This window comes from Podarcis muralis, chromosome 2, assembly GCF_964188315.1.
Source record: "Podarcis muralis chromosome 2, rPodMur119.hap1.1, whole genome shotgun sequence".
Lineage (NCBI taxonomy): Eukaryota > Metazoa > Chordata > Lepidosauria > Squamata > Lacertidae > Podarcis > Podarcis muralis.
Window position 1 is genome coordinate 110,530,683 of NC_135656.1, and position 19,938 is coordinate 110,550,620.

Consider the following 19,938-nt stretch of genomic DNA (forward strand, 5'->3'; position numbering starts at 1 on the left):
TTCTCCCGTGCAAGTCATGTGACCTATGCAAGAGCTTGGCCCCCTAAAATATGTTTTGGGGTGCCACAATCTCGCTCAATATGTGTGTTTGGCTGTAATCTTGCTCTCAAATGGGATGTCCCAGACAGTTGACGGGTAAGCGCCATGGACAAGATAGGCCTTTGGTCTGACCTAGCAGGGCTGTTATGTTCTTATGACTTCTCTGTGGTGGTGATGAGCCGCTTCACGCCTTGGCGGTAGTTTAGAAGTACTCCCTAAGTGGATCGGGGCCATCATGGCAGTCGGTCTCTCTCTGCCTCCTCCCCGGCTGTTGCCAGGAATGTGGGGCTCACAAATATGAGTGTTTTGTTGGGTGCTATGTTTTGTTTTCTGCTGGGAGAGGGAGGATCTCGCCACAGGGAAGCCATTTTAGGCAGTGTTTCCATAGCAACCGGAACATATGTGTGCCCTGTCTTGCAGCTTGTCACATGTAGCCTCTCATCTGATTGAACTGACAAAGGAATTGCAAGAGGATAAAGCTGCAAGTGTCAACTTACGGAACTGACTTAGTCAGGAGGATTCCCCCAATACAGTATATTTGACTGTACTTTGGGAAAGCAATGCAAGGGCTTGAATCTCTGCTGCCCCTGGGTGGAAGCAATTTGTACATGTTTGCTGCGATTACTTTAATGGGGGGACAAAAAAGGAGCAATTTAAGGCCCTCTTTCTGGGTCTGATCCATGAAGTTGCAGCAAGGAGAGGTGTGTGCTATAATATTGCCATCCCTGTGCTCCCTCAGTTAGCCTGCTGTCCTCAGATGATGTGGTCAATGCTATCCTCTCACCTGTGTTGCTGTAAGATTCAAATGCCAACCTGATGGGCTTCTGTATGGGGAATAGATTAAGGTTACCAGATTTTTTCAATGATTCTGGGGACACTTTTCAACTTCAATGGATTTTGTGTGGGACTGAATTGAAAATCTGGGGAAACGGGGACGTCTGGTAACCTTAGAATAGATGGCATCGTCTTGTACGCCTCAGGCAGCAAAATGCCTTGGGCCCAGGACCGACCCTACCATTAAGCAAAGTGAGGCAAAGCTTGTTACATTGATAGGGTTGCCATATTACAAAAAGCGAAATGCCGTTTTGGAGCTATTTTTTAAAAGGGAAATCTGCAAAAACGACACTGCCAACATGGCTTGCCATTTGTTTAGTCGTTCACTCATGTCCGACTCTTCGTGACCCCCTGGACCAGAGCACGCCAGGCACTCCTGTCTTCCACTGCTTCCCGCAGTTTGGTCAAACTCATGTTGGTAGCTTCGAGAACACTGTCCAACCATCTTGTCCTCTGTCGTCCCCTTCTCCTTGTGCCCTCCATCTTTCCCAACATCAGGGTCTTTTCCAGGGAGTCTTCTCTTCTCATGAGGTGGCCAAAATATTGGAGCCTCAGCTTCAGGCACTCCCATTTCTTTAAGAACTTGCCATAGTTTGCTGTGGTCGACACAGTCAAAGGCTTTTGCATAGTAAATGAAGCAGAAGTAGATGTCTTTCTGGAATTCTCTAGCTTTCTCCATAATCTAGCGCACGTTTGCAATTTGGTCTCTGGTTCCTCTGCCCCTTCGAAATCCAGCTTGCACTTCTGGGAGTTCTCGGTCCACATACTGCTTGAGCCTGCCTTGTAGAATTTTAAGCATAACCTTGCTAGCGTGTGAAATGAGTGCAATTGTGCGGTAGTTGGAGCATTCTTTGGCACTTCCCTTCTTTGGGATTGGGATGTAGACTGACCTTCTCCAATCCTCTGGCCACTGCTGAGTTTTCCAAACTTGCTGGCATATTGAGTGTAGCACCTTAACAGCATCATCATTTAAAATTTTAAATAGTTCAGCTGGAATACCATCACTTCCACTGGCCTTGTTATTAGCAGTGCTAAGGCCCATTTGACTTCACTCTCCAGGATGTCTGGCTCAAGGTCAGCAATCACACTACCTGGAGTGTACGAGCCATCCATATCTTTCTGGTATAATTCCTCTGTGTATTCTTGCCACCTCTTTTTGATGTCTTCTGCTTCTGTTAGGTCCTTTTTCTGGCTCTGTTAGGCTTGCCATACATCTGGATTTTCCCGGACATTTTGCTAGTTTCCACCCGGACACTGCTTCCGACTACAGTATTCCGTGTATGTCCAGGAAATTCTGGACGTATGGCAACCCTGGTTACAAGGATCTCTACAGATCCTTTGTATGTGTATCATGCCATCAGTAGCAGATTTAACTCCGCCCCCCCCCCAAGACAGATTGTGCTTTGGTGCGATACCTGGGAGCGCAAATCCCTCAATGACCAGAAAGGCAAGAGAAGGGAAGGTGAGCATTCACACACACACACACACACACACACACACACACACACGATTCTTGGGTAGAATTTCCCTTGCAGATTTTGCAGGATTGGCACACTGGTGTATGTTATAATTTTTCATACTACAGTGGAACCTCGGGTTAAGTACTTAATTCGTTCCGGAGGTCCGTACTTAATCTGAAACTGTTCTTAACCTGAAGCACCACTTTAGCTAATGGGGCCTCCCACTGCCGCCGCACCGCCGGAGCACGATTTTTGTTCTCATCCTGAAGCAAAGTTCTTAACCTGAAGCACTATTTCTGGGTTAGCGGAAGCGTATGTAACCTGAAGTACCTCTGTATCCCAGTAAGTTCCTGTGCCGTGCCTTGCACAGGGCCCGCACAAGATATTTTGGCACCTAAGGCAAACCAAAAAATAGTGAGTGATCAGACATGCTGGGCAGTTGCGAGCCTAGGACACCTCAGAGGACCAAGCCCTCCCTAGGGACGGGTGGAGACCAACGGTGCCTCCTATTCACCAAGAGGCCACCTTAGAGGCAGTATTTTTTGGGAGGGTGGGGGACTGTCGAGGTGGCAGCAGATCTGGTCTCCAAGAAGCATGCATTGGCTATTGCTACCATTGTGGCAGCGACCGCAGCAATGCATTCCTTTGAGGCCAGATCTGCTGTCCCTGTGGATCTTGCCACCTTGTCTCATGGTGTGCCAGCCCTGGTCTTGTACTAGTTGGCATTTATGAGACTTAAGAGCAAATGAACTAAAGCAAAGATCTGCAACGGGGGCACAGTTTGGGTATGGTGAACCTCTGAGTCCGCCTTCCTCATGAGGAATTGTCGCTGAATTCAGCGAGACGCCTGTTGAATAAATAAGAGGAATTTGCTCCGATATTTCCTTGTGGCCCCAAACACCACAGTGATCTTCTTTTGCGTTGTCATTGATGATCTGGATCTAGATCAGGGGTCTGCAAACTTTTTCAGCAGGGGGCCAGTCCACTGTCCCGCAGACCTTGTGGGGGGCCAGACTATTTTTTTTTGGGGGGGGGGGAATGAACTAATTCCTATGCCCCACAAATAACCCAGAGATGCATTTTAAATAAAAGGACACATTCTACTCATGTAAAAACACGCTGATTCCCAGACTGTCCGCGGGCTGGATTTAGAAGTCAATTGGGCCGGATCCGGCCCCCGGGCCTTAGTTGTCAGGAGTTCAGCCTGTACTCGAGTAGGACTCTGGCAGAGACACATGCCTGACTGGCATGTTCTCTCCCTTCTGGTCGATCGTTCGGGAGCTTCATAAGCTTTCTTCAGTCCAAAAATCACAGCAACCGATGCCAACCGACACCGGCACACTTAGGGATCTGCAGAGTTTGCGCATCATGCGTGTGACAGACCTCCGCAACTCAGCATTTTGGCTAACCTACTTTATTTACGTATAAACACACATGGAGCACTGCAACATGGCTCTCTCTCTCTCTCTAGCAAAGAGACAGCAAAGAGAAAAAGGACAAAGGACAATAGTCCCCTTCATGGAACACAGTAACACAAACATCCTCTCTCTGTCACTTCCCACTCTGTGGAGTCAAAACATACAACGTCATGTGAAAGACAAAAATCTCATGACTGCAATCACGGAGCAGGAATTCTAACAGCCTACCCATGATCTAGACATAGCTGTCAACTTTCAGATTTGAAAATAAGGGATCAGCAGCCTCACCTGTCCCGGGGACAGTCTATGGGATATCTAACAATCTGGGATAGCAGCGGGAAACGGTGCTGTAATAAGGGAAATTCCCGCAAAAAAGGGAAGGTTGACAGCTATGGATCTAGATATTGCTGGTAGCATGAGAGCTTGGATCGTGTAACCCCAAATTCCAAATGTCACAGCTCCATGTGGGAATGGGATGTAAAGTGCACATTAACCGGCCCTGCCCCCTGCAGCTTCATCCCCCCACAGCAACTTGTGAGGTAGGCTAAAGGCAATGACTGGCCGAACAGCACCCGGTGTGAGCTTCATAGCCCAGTGGGAACTCGAACCCAGGTCCTAGTCTAGCCACTGCACTGGAGAATCAGGTCTGCGGACACCCGCGTCAGCCGGTGCACACGTTACAAAGAGTTTCTGCTTTAATGGCTAGAAATGCATTCGCTTCTGCGGCCTCGTGTCAGCAGCCAGGATGGCCAGGTGTTTAAGGCCACTTTTAGAGGGGAAATCTGAAGAGTTTAAAACGAGTTTTCTATCCATTCATAGAACCCGCAAAGGGCAACTGAGCAGCAAGCCTCCTTCTCCTTTAAGGCGCGGGGCGAGGAATAATTAGGCAGCGGCCCCTTTAAATAAAAACCTTCCTTCCTCCGCGCTTTCCGAGCGCGTCTGGTTGTCCCGCCCCCTTCCCCGTTCCGTGAGCGCCCGCACGACGCATGCGCAGCCCGGGAAGTTCTTTCTGGGTTCTGAGGTTTGGCCCACGCGGGTTCTTTGCTGCTGCTGCGTCTGGCGAGCGGCGGCGATGGTGAGTTTGTGACGTCACGGGCTGGTTCTGTGACGCAGCTGCCATTGCTTTTTCTCCCCACACCCCTAAAGGCAGGGTGCAGGAGGCAATGGTGTGTGGGGTTATTATTATTATTATTCTGCAGTCAGGGAAGCCGCTTGCAAGTCGAGGTCGGTGGGGAGAGGACGAACTTTTCCTGCTTTTAATTTCTGGACTCAAGAGCAGAGCAGCCTGTGTTTGGGCGATGAATGCAGGCAGCAGAGTAGCCTAAAAATGCACATTAAACACTAACAGCGTCGCCATCATCATTAGGATCAATGCTTTTTATGTTCTCTTTTTCATAGTAGTGTTGGAAGCGACCAGTCCAAGCCCCTGCAATGCAGAAATCTTTAGCCCGACGTGGGTCTTGAACCCACAACCCTTCTGAGTTAAGAGCCTCATGCACAACCTCAGCTGAATCTCGTTAAGCACCTCCTTACACTGGCCTTAGACATCAGAGATATGTGTTGCCAGGGTCTACCCTATTTCTATGACTGTAATCCGTTTAATTTTATTTTTTAAATATATCTTTATATTTAAAGATATATGGGAGGGGTGGCTAACACCCCAGAGGACAGGATCACACTTCAAAACGACCTTGACAGATTAGAGAACTGGGCCAAAACAAACAAGATGAACTTTAACAGGGAGAAATGTAAAGTATTGCACTTGGGCAAAAAAAATGAGAGGCACAAATACAAGATGGGTGACACCTGGCTTGAGAGCAGTACATGTGAAAAGGATCTAGGAGTCTTGGTTGACCACAAACTTGACATGAGCCAACAGTGTGACGCGGCAGCTAAAAAAGCCAATGCACTTCTGGGCTGCATTAATAGGAGTATAGCAACTAGATCAAGGGAAGTAATAGTGCCACTGTATTCTGCTCTGGTCAGACCTCACCTGGAGTACTGTGTCCAGTTCTGGGCACCACAGTTCAAGAAGGACACTGACAAACTGGAACGTGTCCAGAGGAGGGCAACCAAAATGGTCAAAGGCCTGGAAACAATGCCTTATGAGGAACGGCTAAGGGAGCTGGGCATGTTTAGCCTGGAGAAGAGGAGGTTAAGGGGTGATATGATAGCCATGTTCAAATATATAAAAGGATGTCACATAGAGGAGGGAGAAAGGTTGTTTTCTGCTGCTCCAGAGAAGCAGACACGGAGCAATGGATCCAAACTACAAGAAAGAAGATTCCACCTAAACATTAGGAAGAACTTCCTGACAGTAAGAGCTGTTCGACAGTGGAATTTGCTGCCAAGGAGTGTGGTGGAGTCTCCTTCTTTGGAGGTCTTTAAGCAGAGGCTTGACAACCATATGTCAGGAGTGCTCTGATGGTGTTTCCTGCTTGGCAGGGGGTTGGACTCGATGGCCCTTGTGGTCTATTCCAACTCTATGATTCTATGATTCTTTATTCATTTAAAATGAATACAGTGGTACCTCAGGTTACAGACGCTTCAGGTTACAGACTCCGCTTACCCAGAAATAGTACTTCAGGTTAAGAACTTTGCTTCAGGATGAGAACAGAAATCGCGCAGCAGCGGGAGGCCCTATTAGCTAAAGTGTTGCTTCAGGTTAAGAACGGCTTCAGGTTAAAAACGGACCTCCGGAACAAATTAAGTACTTAACCTGAGGTACCACTGTACATTTATGAAAAACAGACATACATACAAGTAAACAAACATACAATCAAACAAACAAATAACAGAAAAATCAAACAAACCACCACACTATAAGATATAAGAAGATTAATATAATTATCATATATATTCCTGGTGTTGAACACAATTTTAAAATTTATAGAAAAGAAATTTAAAACTGACTTCCAATTAATCTCACTGTACTGTAATCCATTTTAATTTTTGCTAATTTGAAAAGTGTTGGTAACCCACCCTGGGGCCTGCTGGTGTAGGGCGGGTAATATATTTAATAATGGTGGTGATAATCGCACCATTATTGTTGTTCTGTGTAACACCGTATTAGTGTATGACGCCGTGGCAAAGAGCACTGTTTCCTACCCCGAAGGGCTTTTAGCGTAAATTAGAGGCAAGGAAACAGTGGAGCAAAGGGGAAACTGAGTCGTGAATGGGCAGAGGAAAAAGGATGATGGGCATTTCAGTTACTTGTAGTTGAGCATTTGTTGCCACAGGGGCTAGAAACCTCTTTTCAGATTCTGGGTCCTATTCCTTTCTGGGCCTCTACACTGACAGAGGCAAGATGGGAGTTGTAGTCCAAAACATTGGGCGCTCCCACTGTTTGTTAGAAGCTGATGTGTATATACGTGATGTGTTTGGCGCACACTGCTTCCTGCTGAGCAGTGGAATAAAAGTTGTGTGAGGCCGTCTTGTGTTTAAGTGCAAGGGAGTCTCTGGGTCAGGGGTAGGCAACCTAAGGCCCAGGGGCCGGATGCAGCCCAATTGCCTTCTCAATCCGGCCCGCAGACGGTCTGGGAATCAGCTTGTTTTTACATGAGTAGAATGCGTCCTTTTATTTAAAATGCATCTCTGGGTTATTTGTGGGGCCTGCCTGGTATTTTTACATGAGTAGAATGTGTGCTTTTATTTAAAATGCATCTCTGGGTTATTTGTGGGGCATAGGAATTCGTTCTTTTAAAAAAATAATTAAAAAATAATCCGCCCATCTGAGGGACAGTGGACCGGCGCCCTGCTGAAAAAGGTTGCTGACCCCTGCTCTTGGTGATCTCTTAACATTTGTTCTTCCTTCATCACAGCTTTTCTACTCATTCTTCAAGTCCCTGGTAGGGAAGGACGTGGTGGTTGAACTGAAGAATGATTTGAGGTATGACTGGGTACAAACACATCTTGCTCTCCTTGGGGAAAATCCAGGAGCCTTGGTCCCGGATCCTAACCTGTTTCTAAAAAATAAAATAAAATAAAACTTATTATTTCTATCCTGCCCATCTGGCTGGGTTTCCCCAGCCACTCTGGGCGGCTTTCAACAGAACATTAAAAACAAAATAAAACTTCAAACATTAAAAAACTTCCCTAAACAGGGCTGCCTTCAGATGTAAAAATAAAATTTATTTCTCAGCCTTTGCACCCCTCCCTCCCTCCCCAAATATCCCGTGTGTCCTGGCTGGCTTTTAATTGTGCCTTTTCTGCTTTTTTACAGTATATGTGGGACCTTGCACTCGGTGGATCAGGTATGAATTACACCTAAAGCCTATTTCTTCCTTACAGATTATAAAGATAAATGTAAAGGGACCCCTGACCATTAGGTCCAGTCATAACCAACTCTGGGGTTGAGGCGCTCATCTTGCTTTATTGGCCGAGGGAGCCGGCGTACAGCTTCCAGGTCATGTGGCCAGCATGACTAAGCCGCTTCTGGCGAACCAGAGCAGCGCACGGAAACACCGTTTACCTTCCCGCCGGAGCGGTACCTATTTATCTACTTGCACTTTGACATGCTTTCGAACTGCTAGGTTGGCAGGAGCAGGGACCAAGCAACGGGAGCTCACCCCATTGCAGGCATTCGAACCGCTGACCTTCTGATCGGCGAGTCCTAGGCTCTGTGATTTAACCCACAGCGCCACCCGCGTCCCTTGTTTACAGATTATATCCTACCCTAATTCTTAGTGGATCACATAGGCGCAGCTTATAGTTAAACTATGGGACTTGCTCCCACAGGAGGCAGTGATGTTCAGCAACTTTGATTTCTTTAAAAGGGGGTTTGGCAGATTCACGGGAGGAGGCTACTTGCAGCTACTGGCCATGATGACTAGGTTCTGTCTCAGGAGACAGAATTGCAGGTGGGCAAGAGTGTTGTCACTCTCATGCCCTGCTTTTGGGCTTCCCACAAACATCTGTTCAGCCGCTGTGACAACAGGATGCTGGACTAACTGGGCCACTGGTCTGATCTACCAGGTTTTGCTTATGTTACGTTCTAGGTTTTATGAAAAATATGTGCATTTTGGTTCTCAAAAGGGCTTCCTGTTTGACTGTACGATATGTGCAAGCAGACTTGCAGAAAGCAGAACGTCTCTTTAGTAGTGCAGTTATAAGGTTTTATTTATTTTAATTGTGGGGCGTGACAGAGATGTGTAAAATGATGCCTGCCACGAAGAAATTGGACAGGGAGAAGTTTTCCTTCCTCCTCCCTCGTAATACTAATGGGGCCACCCAGCGAAGCAGAACGTGTTGGAAGACTCTGGACGGGCGAAGGAAAAACCGCCACAGAGCGTATGCTTAAATTCGCTCCACGAAGAGCAGCAATGGCCACCAACTAAAAGATGAGGAAAATTCATGGGGAAATATAATTGTTAATGGCTGCTACCTTTCCCAGCCGTATTCTGCGTCCACAGTGGGAGACAGCGCCCCTCTGAATAGCAGTTGCGTGGAAAAGCAAATGGGCTATTGGGTTGAGATTCTGCTTGAGGGTTTCTCGTTGGCGTCTGGTTGGTCACCGTGACGAGGGGATGCTGAAACAGATGCTGCCAACAGGGCTGTATGTTCAGTGGAAGCTGACCAGAGAGAGGTGTTGATGAAGGTGGATAAACAGCAAAGGGGTAATGAACAGGCCGCTAGGCAGAATGTTGTATTACTTTTGAACCTTGCTTGCTTAGTTCCGCCCCACCCTCTCTCTCCTCTGGCTTTGCAGTATCTGAATATCAAGCTCACAGACATCAGTGTGACCGATCCAGAGAAATACCCTCACATGGTGAGTGATGGGCGTGGGGCAAAAGGGGGGATTTGGGACGGCAGGCGTGAGAAGTGTAGATAAATGCCGAGGTAGAAATTGGTATCTCTCCTGCTGGCTTTTAACCTGTAAAGCCCCATAACCGGTGCAGGGATTTTTCTTGGTGGTGGTTGGGGGAGTTCTGAGGGACCTTTATAAAACCCGCAAGTCCTACTCCCAACTTTCCCCAAGCTTACAATGATTATTTGTTGTTTTAGAGCAGGGTTAGGCAACCTAAGGCCCGGGGGCTGGATGCGGCCCAATCGCCTTCTAAATCCGGCCCGCGAACGGTCCAGGAATCAGTGTGTTTTTACATGAGTAGAATGTGTTCTTTTATTTACAATGCATATCTGGGTTATTTGTGGGGCATAGGAATTCGTTCATTCCCCCCCCCCAAAAAAATATAGTCTGGCCCCCCACAAGGTCTGAGGGACAGTGGACCGGCCCCCTGCTGAAAAAGTTAGCTGACCCCTGTTTTAGAGCCATTAAAAAATCTCAAGGTGTTATTCAGAAATTACAACCAAATGAAAATAATAATTATTAAAATAAATAAAATCAGGGATTCAGAAATAGTGAGGCCCGGTCTTAGGCTCAGAGAAAGCCTGGGCAAAAAGATATCTGAAGCCGGTAATAGATGATGCTCTACCCAAGTCTCATTTTAGCCTCCTAGAAACAGGAGTTAATGGCGTTTTTGAAAATGAATTGGGGAGGGAGTTAATTTCCCACCCACCCCCCATCTGGTGGGGTAGATCGGTGGGTGTTGTTTGGCCACAAGGTCACCCAGTGGAGGATTTGAACTGTTTCGTCCCCCTAGTCCAGTCCAGAAGCTTCTGATCTCTGCCCCCTGTAACGCTATCCTTCCTCTCCAGTTGTCTGTCAAGAACTGCTTCATTCGTGGCTCCGTCGTCCGCTACGTCCAGCTTCCAGCCGACGAGGTTGACACGCAGCTGTTGCAGGATGCTGCCCGCAAGGAAGCTCTGCAGCAGAAGCAGTGAGGGCACCTCCTGCTTTCATTCCCCCCCTTCCCCCTTTCTGCACTGCGTGGTTTTCCTGGGAAAGAGTTGAATGGAGATGTGGGGAAGCTAGACCCAGCTTCCATACCTGCCCCCCCGTGCCATGGAAGCCGCCACCAATATTCTGTGTGCACACACACACACCCCAGTCCTGCACCCATTGGGAGGCAGAATGCGTGCCCCAGGCTAGAGTTGGTGCCTGCCTCCTATGGGCTGGATCCAGACTTAGGAGTCACCCTTGCAGAAGGCCCATGGGAATCAATAAGAATTTAGTCGCGGCTACCTGAAATCCCGTCGATTTTGGTGGGTCTGCTCCAAGCGCATCGAAACCCTGCAAGAAGCAACAAATCTGGTTTCTCTTTTGCTTTAAATTCAAGGAGGTTGTCTGTACACTCCTGTTCCGTTCCTGGTTGGGACGCGGAACCCCCTTCCATGGGAATGGCAGCGACTTTTTTAAAAAAAGTAATTATTTTGAGCCAGTAGTTCAATTTCCCAGCCCCTGCAAAAGCTTTTCATCTGTGGCATTGTTCAGTAGTGGGAAACATTACTTCTTCACAGGGGGGGCTAATATCCCACCATATGTCCTTTCCGGGTTTCCTCCCCGCCCATTGTTTTTGTCCTTCCTTCATTTGTTCTCCTACCTGTGTTGCCGGTAGAGGCCACAATCCTGTGGGTATTCTAGGTGGTGCAGACTTGAGTTCTGCGATCTATAAATTCCAATTAGCAGTACTGGGGGTGGTTCAGATTCTGTGGCAATGCTCCTTTTGGCCAGCAGAGGGTGCCCCAGGGCCAGCCAACTTTCTCTAAGCAAACTTGGGTCTCCAGCTGTTTTTGGACTACAACTCCCATCATCCCTAGCTAGCAGAACTAGTGGGGAGGGATGATGGGGACTGTAGTCCAAAAACTGCTGGGGACCCAAGTTTGGGAAACCCTGCTTTATAGCAACTTTTGTGTTTGGCCCGCAAATACGGGACCTGCCCATGTTTGTATTTTCTTGTATTTTTTCCCCCTCGTGTATTTTGTTTTTTTTTAAAGAGGGCAAAATGAAAGAGAAATTGTATGTAAAGTTGCGGAAGAATAAAAGGTTGCATTTGAAAGATTGTGGTTGTTATGGGCTCGGTCTAGGACTTTGGGAATATACCACAACCATGGTTCTGTATGAATGACACACAATAAGGCCCTGCACTTAATTTTCCATGCCCTGCAGCTGTTCTCTGGATTATTGGCTTTTAGGACTGCTCTACCCCTTCCTTTTTCCAAATCCGTCCTCATGCAATGATGGCTAGAACCTCGCTTTCACATAATCACACCAATAAATTCATCATGCGTTTTGCAAGTATGCAAGTTCTTTCTACCAGTGAAAGCCAGGGAAATAACACACATTTATATCCTAATGTGTTTCCTGTGTTTATGTAACCTGACTGCCGCTGCACAACCCTCCTATCCCTTGACGTAAAGCAACTGTGTGAGAAGGAAGAGCGAACACCTGTTTGTCAGCATTCAATAATAATAATAATTTATACCCTGCCCATCTGGCTGGGATTCCACAGCCACTCTGGGCAGCTTTCAACAAAATATTAAAATACAGTAATGCATCAAACATTAAAAGCTTCCCTAAACAGGGCTGCCTTCAGATGTCTTCTAAAAGTCTGGTAGTTGTTGTTCTGTTTGACATCTGGTGGGAGGGCGTTCCACAGGGCGGGTGCCACTACTGAGAATGCCCTCTGCCTGGTTCCCTGTAACTTGGCTTCTCGCAGTGAGGGAACCACCAGAAGGCCCTCGGAGCTGGACCTCAGTGTCCGGGTAGAACGATGGGGGTGGAGACGCTCCTTCAGATATACTGGACCGAGGCCATTTAGGGCTTTAAAGGTCAACACCAACACTTTGAATTGTGCTTGGAAATGTACTGGGAGCCAGTGTAGGTCTTTCAAGACCGGTGTTATGTGGTCTCGGCGGCCACTCCCAGTCACCAGTCTAGCTGCCTCATTCTGGATTAGTTGTAGTTTCCAGGTCACTTCAAAGGTAGCCCCACACAGAGCGCATTGCAGTAGTCCAAGTGACACCATATATCCTGTGTGTTGCTTTGTTTGGTTTCTAGAATACATATGCAGAATAAGACACAGCCAGGACTTCCAAGAATGGAAGATTCTACTCTGTAGGGAATCCAGCTCTAGGGTAAACCATCTCTTAGTAACCTGCCTTATGCAGAGTCAAATAACTGGCAAATCATTGGTAGTTTTTCCTAACTTAGCAGCAACTTTGCAGAATTCCAGCTCTCCCCTACTACTAACCAGAGTAGCTGGGAATTGAAACTTCTGCATGCGTAGCAGATATTCTGCCACTGAACTGCAACCCTTCGGCAAAGAACAACAATCCCTTCCTGTTCATCATTGCCACATCCTGCTTTGCAAACTTGGGTCGGTTTTAGAAACTGGATACTGCACTCAGTGGCCTTGTGCTGTGACCTTCCCAACAATTCCTTGTTAGCTTATTTTGTGGAGTTCTTAAAGGCTGGGGAAAAAAAAGTTGGGCAACATATCAACACACGCCCTGCTGATCCTCTGCATGTAATAAGGAACATAAAAACCAGCTTGGAGATTTGCCGATTTATTAACATTTGCTTCCCGCTGGCAGTCTGATGACTTAAAAAGATGGATCTCCTCCTCAACAGCCTCATTGGCCATCCCAGAGGGCTTGTGGTCAAAAGCAAGGAGGCCTGCCACTCTGAACAAGGTACACAGCCAAGGCTACACTACTGTATCCTCCAAGGCTCGTCAGAGGGGAAGGATACCCAGAACCCTGGGTGTCTGTATTGGAGAGAAACTAGAGCAGGCTTCCTCAACCTCGGCCCTCCAGATGTTTTTTGCCTACAACTCCCATGACCCCTAGCTAGCAGGACCAGTGGTCAGGGATGATGGGAACTGTAGTCTCAAAACATCTGGAGGGCCGAGGTTGAGGAAGCCTGAACTAAAGCATTCCGGGGGTGTTTGTAAAACCATAGGGCAGATGTAGGGAACCTTTGGCCCTCCAGATGTTGCTGACTGCTATGTCCCACCAGCCCTGACAAATGATGTCACAGGAATGGTGGGGGGCACCAGCTGGGGAACCCCCAAGGGAAGAAGGCTCCGTGCCAGGGGAGAGGTGGTGGGACAATGGTGAGTGGTCAGAGGGAGAAGACTGGGAGGAGGAGATGTCTGAGGGTGAAGAGGTAACAGGGCTTAGTGAACTGGGGGCGGGTGGGGGAGTCCGTGTCAGAAGTCCAGAATCGGAGGCTGAAGCTGAACCAGAACAGGAGGGAGGTCAAGCGGCAGAGATGTGTCTGGCTGGCGAAGAGCCACAGGTGTCTCCCCCTCCTGGTGCGACAAGCTCCCCTCAGCCCTGGTCTCCCAGAACCAGGAGAGGCATGAAGAGGGTGGAGGAGTTGGCTTCACGCAGGCACAGTCTCAAGATTGCTTGGGGAAAACCCTAGAGAGGAGGGGGCAACTGTGGGGAGACAGGGACTGTCAGGGAACTGCCATTGGCTCAGAGGCGAGAAACAGAAGGGCAGTTGTGTTACAGGGAGCCTCCGAAAATCTTGCGAAGCAGTTCCTCTTCCGGGGAGGAGGAAAGCCCCACCTGCAGTGGGGAAGAAGTGCAAGGACCAGAGGATGCTAGTGAGAGCCTTAACACCGCTCCTGAGCAAGCTGGAGAGGAGGGAAGCACGTCCTTGCCATCGCCCATCCTGTGCAGTAGTCTGAGGTGCAGAGAGGGGTGGAGACGTTTGGGGGTAACGAAACTTTTATGTTGGGAGGGGTACAAAAAAAGACCACTCCCGGATTCTGCTAGCAATTGAGCCAGACATGAACTTATGACACTCTTCACTGTAAATAAAGGTAAAGTGACCCCTGACCATTAGGTCCAGTCGTGACCGACTCTGGGGTTGCAGCGCTCATCTTGCTTTATTGGCCGAGGGAGCCAGCCTACAGCTTCCGGGTCATGTGGCCAGCATGACTAAGCCACTTCTGGCGAACCAGAGCAGCGCACGAAAAGCCAGAAGTGGCTTAGTCATGCTGGCCACATGACCCGGAAGCTGTACGCCGGCTCCCTCGGCCAATAAAGCAAGATGAGCGCTGCAACCCCAGAGTCGGTTATCTTCCCGCCGGAGTGGTGCCTATTTATCTACTTGCACTTTGAGGTGCTTTCGAACTGCTAGGTTGGCAGGAGCAGGGACTGAGCAACAGGAGCTCACCCCGTCGCAGGGATTCGAACTGCCAACCTTCTGATCGGCAAGCCCAAGGCTCTGTGGTTTAACCCACTGTAAATAGTTTGCACCAAAATAAAGCCTGTCAAAGACAGGTTGGAGTCCTGCCTGGTTACTCTCGAGCAACTGCGACAGACATCTGACAGGGACCTTCAAGTCTCGGCAAATGCTTCATGGGGGCAAAATCTGCTGGAGATGAGTTGTTGTGCTCATGAGGCCCAACACTCCTGTTTTTGCTAATGAAGGGTTAACTCCCAGTTGCTCAGTGTGATTTATTGCTGGCTCCTTCCTCTCACATGCAGGGCCAAAGGTCCCCCCCAGTCCCGCCGCCCATACTCTAGGCTTGGTTTTTTGCCAAAAACGTTGGCCAGCTCTCCTTTTCCGGGTTCTCCCAATGTGCTCACGCACCCTCCGTACTCTAAGCGCTGGCATGGGTCCTCTCATGGCTAACCAGCTGCGACCGCTGACGGAAGCATTTCCCACAGTGCACGCAGGCATAGGGCTTTTCTCCCGTGTGCATCCTCCTGTGCTTGGCAAGCAGTGAGCTGCGCGCGAAGCTTTTCCCGCAGTCCGAGCAGTGGTACGGCCTCTCCCCGGTGTGGCTGCGGGCGTGCGCCCTCAGCGCCGAGACCTGCTTGAAGCCCTTCCCGCAGTCCGAGCACTTGAAGGGCCTCTCGCCCGTGTGGGTCCTGGCGTGCGCGATCAGGATGGATCTCTGGCTGAAGCTTTTCCCGCAGTCGGCGCACCGGTACGGCTTCTCGCCCGTGTGTGTCCGCTCGTGCACCGTGAGCGTCGACCTCTGACCAAAGCTCTTTCCGCAGTCGGAGCACTTGTGGGGCCTCTCGCCCGTGTGGGTCCTCCTGTGCGCGATGAGGTGCGACCTGTGGCGGAAGGCGTCGCCGCAGTCGGGGCATCCGTACGGCCTGCCTCCCGTGTGGACCGTTCTGTGGGCGATGAGGTTTGAGCGGTGGCTGAAGCCTTTCCCACAAGCCGGGCACTCAAAGGGCTTCTCCCCCGTGTGGGTCCTTTCGTGGATGGTGAGAGTCGACCTCTGGCTGAAGCTTTTCCCGCAGAAAGAGCACACGCACCGCTTCCCTTCTGGCTGGGAGATTTCATGCTGTGGGTGTCCGCCACGAAGGCGACGGCCCTCTGCCTCGTCCGAGCAGCTTTCTTGCCGTTGTGCAAATGTTGCTTCCTGGTCGAGGCCGCAGGAAACATTTCTTTGGCCTCTTCCTGGCAACTTGTGATGTGATTCTTTATCCTCAGGGTGCTCTGTCTGGTTTTGCTCATCTGAGTGACGCTTCCTATCTTCTCCTAGAATTGGGAGAGAGTTTGTAACATGAAGGTTATTGTTTGTCAGGGACTGGGCAGAGGAGGAGTGGTGGAGACCGTCCTCCCCAGCCTGACTCTTCCAGAGAAGAAGAAGACTGTTCAGAATTACAACAGGGGTTTGAGGGAGGTCACAGCTCAGAGGAAGATGAGGGGGAAATCTGGGAAATAATGGGAGAGTAGGAGGAGAAGGAGCAAGAAGCAGCAGCAGGGGAGAGACAGCTGACAGACTCAGTGTCTTTAGAAAGCATTCCAGACCACCCCCCTTCTCTCAGAACCTGGCAGTTTGTGCCCAAGGGCCAAATGTAACGCCTGGTTTAGAGGTCCTCGCTTTTTGCTTGCACCTCACCACTTCCACAACTTCCTGTGTGTGTCTTTCGATGCCCTGTTTTTCTGCTCACCGCCTGGAATCAGACGTACAAATACGTCGCGCAAACAAAACACTTTCGGAATGGCGGTTTCCATATTTTTTTTTAACGCCTTGATTGAAAACGTTGTGAAGAAGCTCGTGCCACTTTCACTCAAGCCGCACGGATTTAGAAGAGCAGCCAGGAATCGGAGACACCGAGAACTGAACGACAACCTAAACTGTAGCTCGTTTCGAGAATCCGCTGACCCAGTCACAATAATTCCTCACCTGGGGAGCTGGCATCACCATCAACCTTCTGGCTGAGTTCTCTGCAGGGTGGTTTCTGCCAGGCATCCGGTGGACCGTCACTCTCTGCCTCTGCGCAATGTATGGCTGCCGCCTTGAATGGCCCTGGTCCCTGAAAAAGCCAAGGAGACCCAACTGAAGGCACGGGGTAAAGTCTAAACCTGAGCAGGGATTTTGCTTCCACCCCCATCGTTTTGCCCAGACACTGAGGTCCAGTGCTGAGGGCCTTCTGGCGGTACCCTCGCTGCGAGAAGCCAAGTTACAGGGAACCAGGCAGAGGGCCTTCTCGGTAGAGGCACCTTCCTGTGGAACACCCTCCCACCAGATGTCAAAGAGAAAAACAATTACCAGACTTTTAGAAGACATCTGAAGGCAGCCTTGTTTAAGGAAGCTTTTAATGTTTAATAGGTTACTGTATTTTAATGTTCTGTTGGAAGCTGCCCAGAGTAGCTGGGGAGGCCCAGCCAGATGGGCGGGGTATAAATAATAAATTATTATTATTGTTATTATTATTATTATTTGTTTCTCAATAACCAGCATCTGGCTCTCTCACCTGAACGTCCTGCTGCCACCTCAGGAAATCCTCTGCCAGGGACACGGCCTGGGAACAGGTTTGTGGTGCGCCATCCCTCACCCATTTCTGGAGTTCTTGGGGCAGGATAGAAAGAAACTGCTCCAGGATCACCAGCTCCAGGATCTGCTCCTTCGTGTGCCTTTCTGGCTTCAGCCACTGGCGGCAAAGCTGCCAGAGCTGCCCACAGGCCTCTCGGGGGCCATCGGCCTCCCGGTAGTCGAACCGCCTGAAGCGTCGTCGCTTCGCCTCTGCGTCCAAGATGGCGGAGTCCCCCTCCTCCAAGTCTTCCTCTTTCACCCTCATGCCATTCGCCTCGGCTTTGTCTGAATGTTTGGCATCTTTGCCAAGGCCTGGCAGGAACTGGGATAACCGCCCCGCAGCTCCAGGCTCGTCAATGGCGTGGGCTGCTCCTTCAGAGGTGGACAGAAAAGCCTTAGTATCAGCTGGTGCGGCCCCCGGCAATTGTGGGTGTTTCCATTCTGAACAGGGAAACTCGACCCTTTCGATAAATTCCTGTAGCTGAGCCTCCCAGCGCTCCTGCAGCTGCTTAGGAGGTTCCTGCTTCAGCTCATCCAAAATGGTTATTTCCTTGAAATCCCCACAACTCCCCACACGGACGGCACAAGGGCTGTTTTCCGCACCATTCCTTGGCCCAGGGTCTGCAAGCTCCGGTTCCTCCATTTTCAATCCTTGCTCAATCGTTGCTTGGAGCAGCAGAGGCAGCCCTGATACATCTACCTTTTCAGCAGCCATTTTGTCCCCTCAAAGGATGGAGGTGGGGAACTTAACCGGCACTCCTAGTTAAGATGAACAGGCTTGATGAGATGATGGGTGGGTTTCTCACCCTTATTAATCATCACAGGTGGAATGCAATATTCCTAGGCTGAGGAGAGGGGCTGTTCCCTGAGGGAAAGATGGGACAATTGCCTAAAATTAGGTTACATATATTTATGAAACTTATTGCCCATGCTTCACCACAAGTCCCCATGAGTGGGCTAGAGCAACAGACTATATATATACAACTATGAAAACAGATAAAATTAATGCAATAATAAAACAGTTCAAAATGGAACAGTATAACTTCAGCAAAAGAGGTGTGCCCAGCAAAACAAAAACCAGAACTAGCGCCTTGTTTTTTGGTCAGGGTCCACACATGTTGAGGAGCCTTGGTAGGCCGCTGGAATTTGCAGTCAACCCAACTACTCTGCCCTTTGAGGGAAGACACACAGGTTTCATCGTTTATGTCACGCCAAGCATTGGAGTTGCAGGGATGATTCCCAGTCCCAGAGTCAAGGCTTCGGACATTGTTTCCCAAACTTGGGTCTCCCCAGCTGCTGTTGGACTACAGCATCTCTAGCTAGCAGGACCAGTGGTTGGGGTCAGGGATAATGGGAGTTGTAGTCCAAAAATTGAAGGCCCAAGTTTGAGAAACTCAGGAGTGGAGATGGTCACACCAGAAGTGATGAGGCCATTCATTGCTTTGAGCAAGACTACAGGTCTTGCCCTACGGGGTGTGTGTGTGTGTGTGTGTGTGTGTGTGTGTGAACCTTTCGCAGGCCGCCCGTGCCTCCTGTCCCAAAGCTTTGCTATAGTCTAGAACCAAGACGTTTGACCAAGAACATGGGCTCCCAACACCACCTGAAAGGCCAAAGGCTTCCCTGCTTTCTGATCATCTTGCGCTACCCCAGACCCGGTTTCCTGCCCGTCTCGATTTAACCCGCCAGATTCTCCCCCCCCCCAAAAGAAAACACCACCCCAAGCTATGAAGATCCATCATCCAGTGCGCGTGGGAAATTCAAAGCTCATTTTCCCACGGTGGCGGAAAATTTTCCCACGGCCGGCGTGCGGGCCAGCAAGTGACTTTTCAGATGCCACCTCCTCCTGCTGCGCCACCGGGGACGAGGGCTTTTGTCCGCCTGACCCTCAGGAAGGACCACCCGGCAAGGCGGGGAGGATGGCGGGTCCGTGGTCTCCTTCCAGGTGTTTGCTAGACGCCAACTTGCATCCTTGGCCGGGGCTGGCGGGAACCAGCCGCATCCTTGGGAGGCGTGGGGTGGGCGCTGCAGGGTCGCCATTCCCGGGGCACTGCAAAAAGGGGCACCAAGCTGCAAGGCGAGGCAGCTGGAAACAAGGGGAAAGGCGGAGGCGACGTACTTCTCAGCCGACGGCTGCCTTAGCAGCCCGCGTTCCCGGGGCATCCGAGCGGCACTAGCGGCCCTCCCGCCAGGAGGGGGCGCTCCACCGCTCGACTTGGAAAAACTGCAGCCTCGTCTAACCTAAGGCAGCCTAACTGCCTACCCGCGTGTACTGCTCTGAAGTTTTCTAGTTCTACGTTCACGGCTCCCTTTCTCAGCCGTGGCATCACCAGCTGTCCTTAATAGGTACTTCCGGTCCTGTTTCCCACTACGTATCCTCGTTAACAGGTAAAAGCGGCCCTACCGGAAGTGCGCTGTATGTGTCTCTCTGCACTGCGCCTTCCACCGGGCTGTTGTGAGCAACGAGTTGCTCTATAAGAATTGGGAGGCGGAAGTCTGGCTTTAGGGTCCTTTTCCACCGAGGGTTGGCCACGGAACTGCCTGTGTAAAAACATG

General features: G+C 49.8%; 2 protein-coding genes across 3 annotated transcripts; one reads left to right on the forward strand and one right to left on the reverse strand.

The window, feature by feature from the left end:
* Positions 1-4,719: 4,719 nt before the first annotated feature.
* On the forward strand, positions 4,720-11,646 carry LSM2 (LSM2 homolog, U6 small nuclear RNA and mRNA degradation associated). The gene is made up of 5 exons (XM_028719793.2): positions 4,720-4,826; positions 7,573-7,640; positions 7,974-8,004; positions 9,459-9,518; positions 10,406-11,646. The coding sequence occupies exons 1-5, from the start codon at positions 4,824-4,826 to the stop codon at positions 10,529-10,531; spliced, it is 288 nt and encodes a 95-aa protein (XP_028575626.1). The 5' UTR covers positions 4,720-4,823; the 3' UTR covers positions 10,532-11,646.
* Positions 11,647-15,046: 3,400 nt separating this feature from the next.
* LOC114592007 (uncharacterized) lies at positions 15,047-19,663 on the reverse strand. Of its 2 annotated transcripts, XM_077921848.1 has the most exons (4): positions 19,502-19,663; positions 17,327-18,250; positions 16,756-16,885; positions 15,047-16,103 (listed from the first exon to the last, which is right to left on the reverse strand). In XM_077921848.1, the coding sequence occupies exons 2-4, from the start codon at positions 18,098-18,100 to the stop codon at positions 15,208-15,210; spliced, it is 1,800 nt and encodes a 599-aa protein (XP_077777974.1). In that variant the 5' UTR covers positions 18,101-18,250; positions 19,502-19,663; the 3' UTR covers positions 15,047-15,207. The 2 variants fall into 2 exon arrangements, with proteins under 2 accessions (XP_077777974.1, XP_028575643.2); XM_028719810.2 differs by lacking the exon at positions 19,502-19,663 and having other exon boundaries at positions 17,327-19,239.
* Positions 19,664-19,938: the final 275 nt, after the last annotated feature.

Bases quoted from the DNA above. Each gene is read 5' to 3' on its own strand.
- LSM2 (XM_028719793.2), top strand. The intron at 7,641-7,973 runs GTATGACTGGGT...GCTTTTTTACAG, and splicing joins GAACTGAAGAATGATTTGAG to TATATGTGGGACCTTGCACT. The intron at 8,005-9,458 runs GTATGAATTACA...CTGGCTTTGCAG, and splicing joins CCTTGCACTCGGTGGATCAG to TATCTGAATATCAAGCTCAC.
- LOC114592007 (XM_077921848.1), bottom strand. From the start codon at position 18,100: ATGGCTGCTGAAAAGGTAGATGTATCAGGGCTGCCTCTGCTGCTCCAA. The intron at 16,886-17,326 runs GTGAGAGAGCCA...TGGCTTTTTCAG, and splicing joins GGTGGCAGCAGGACGTTCAG to GGACCAGGGCCATTCAAGGC. The intron at 16,104-16,755 runs GTGAGGAATTAT...TCCCAATTCTAG, and splicing joins TGGTGATGCCAGCTCCCCAG to GAGAAGATAGGAAGCGTCAC.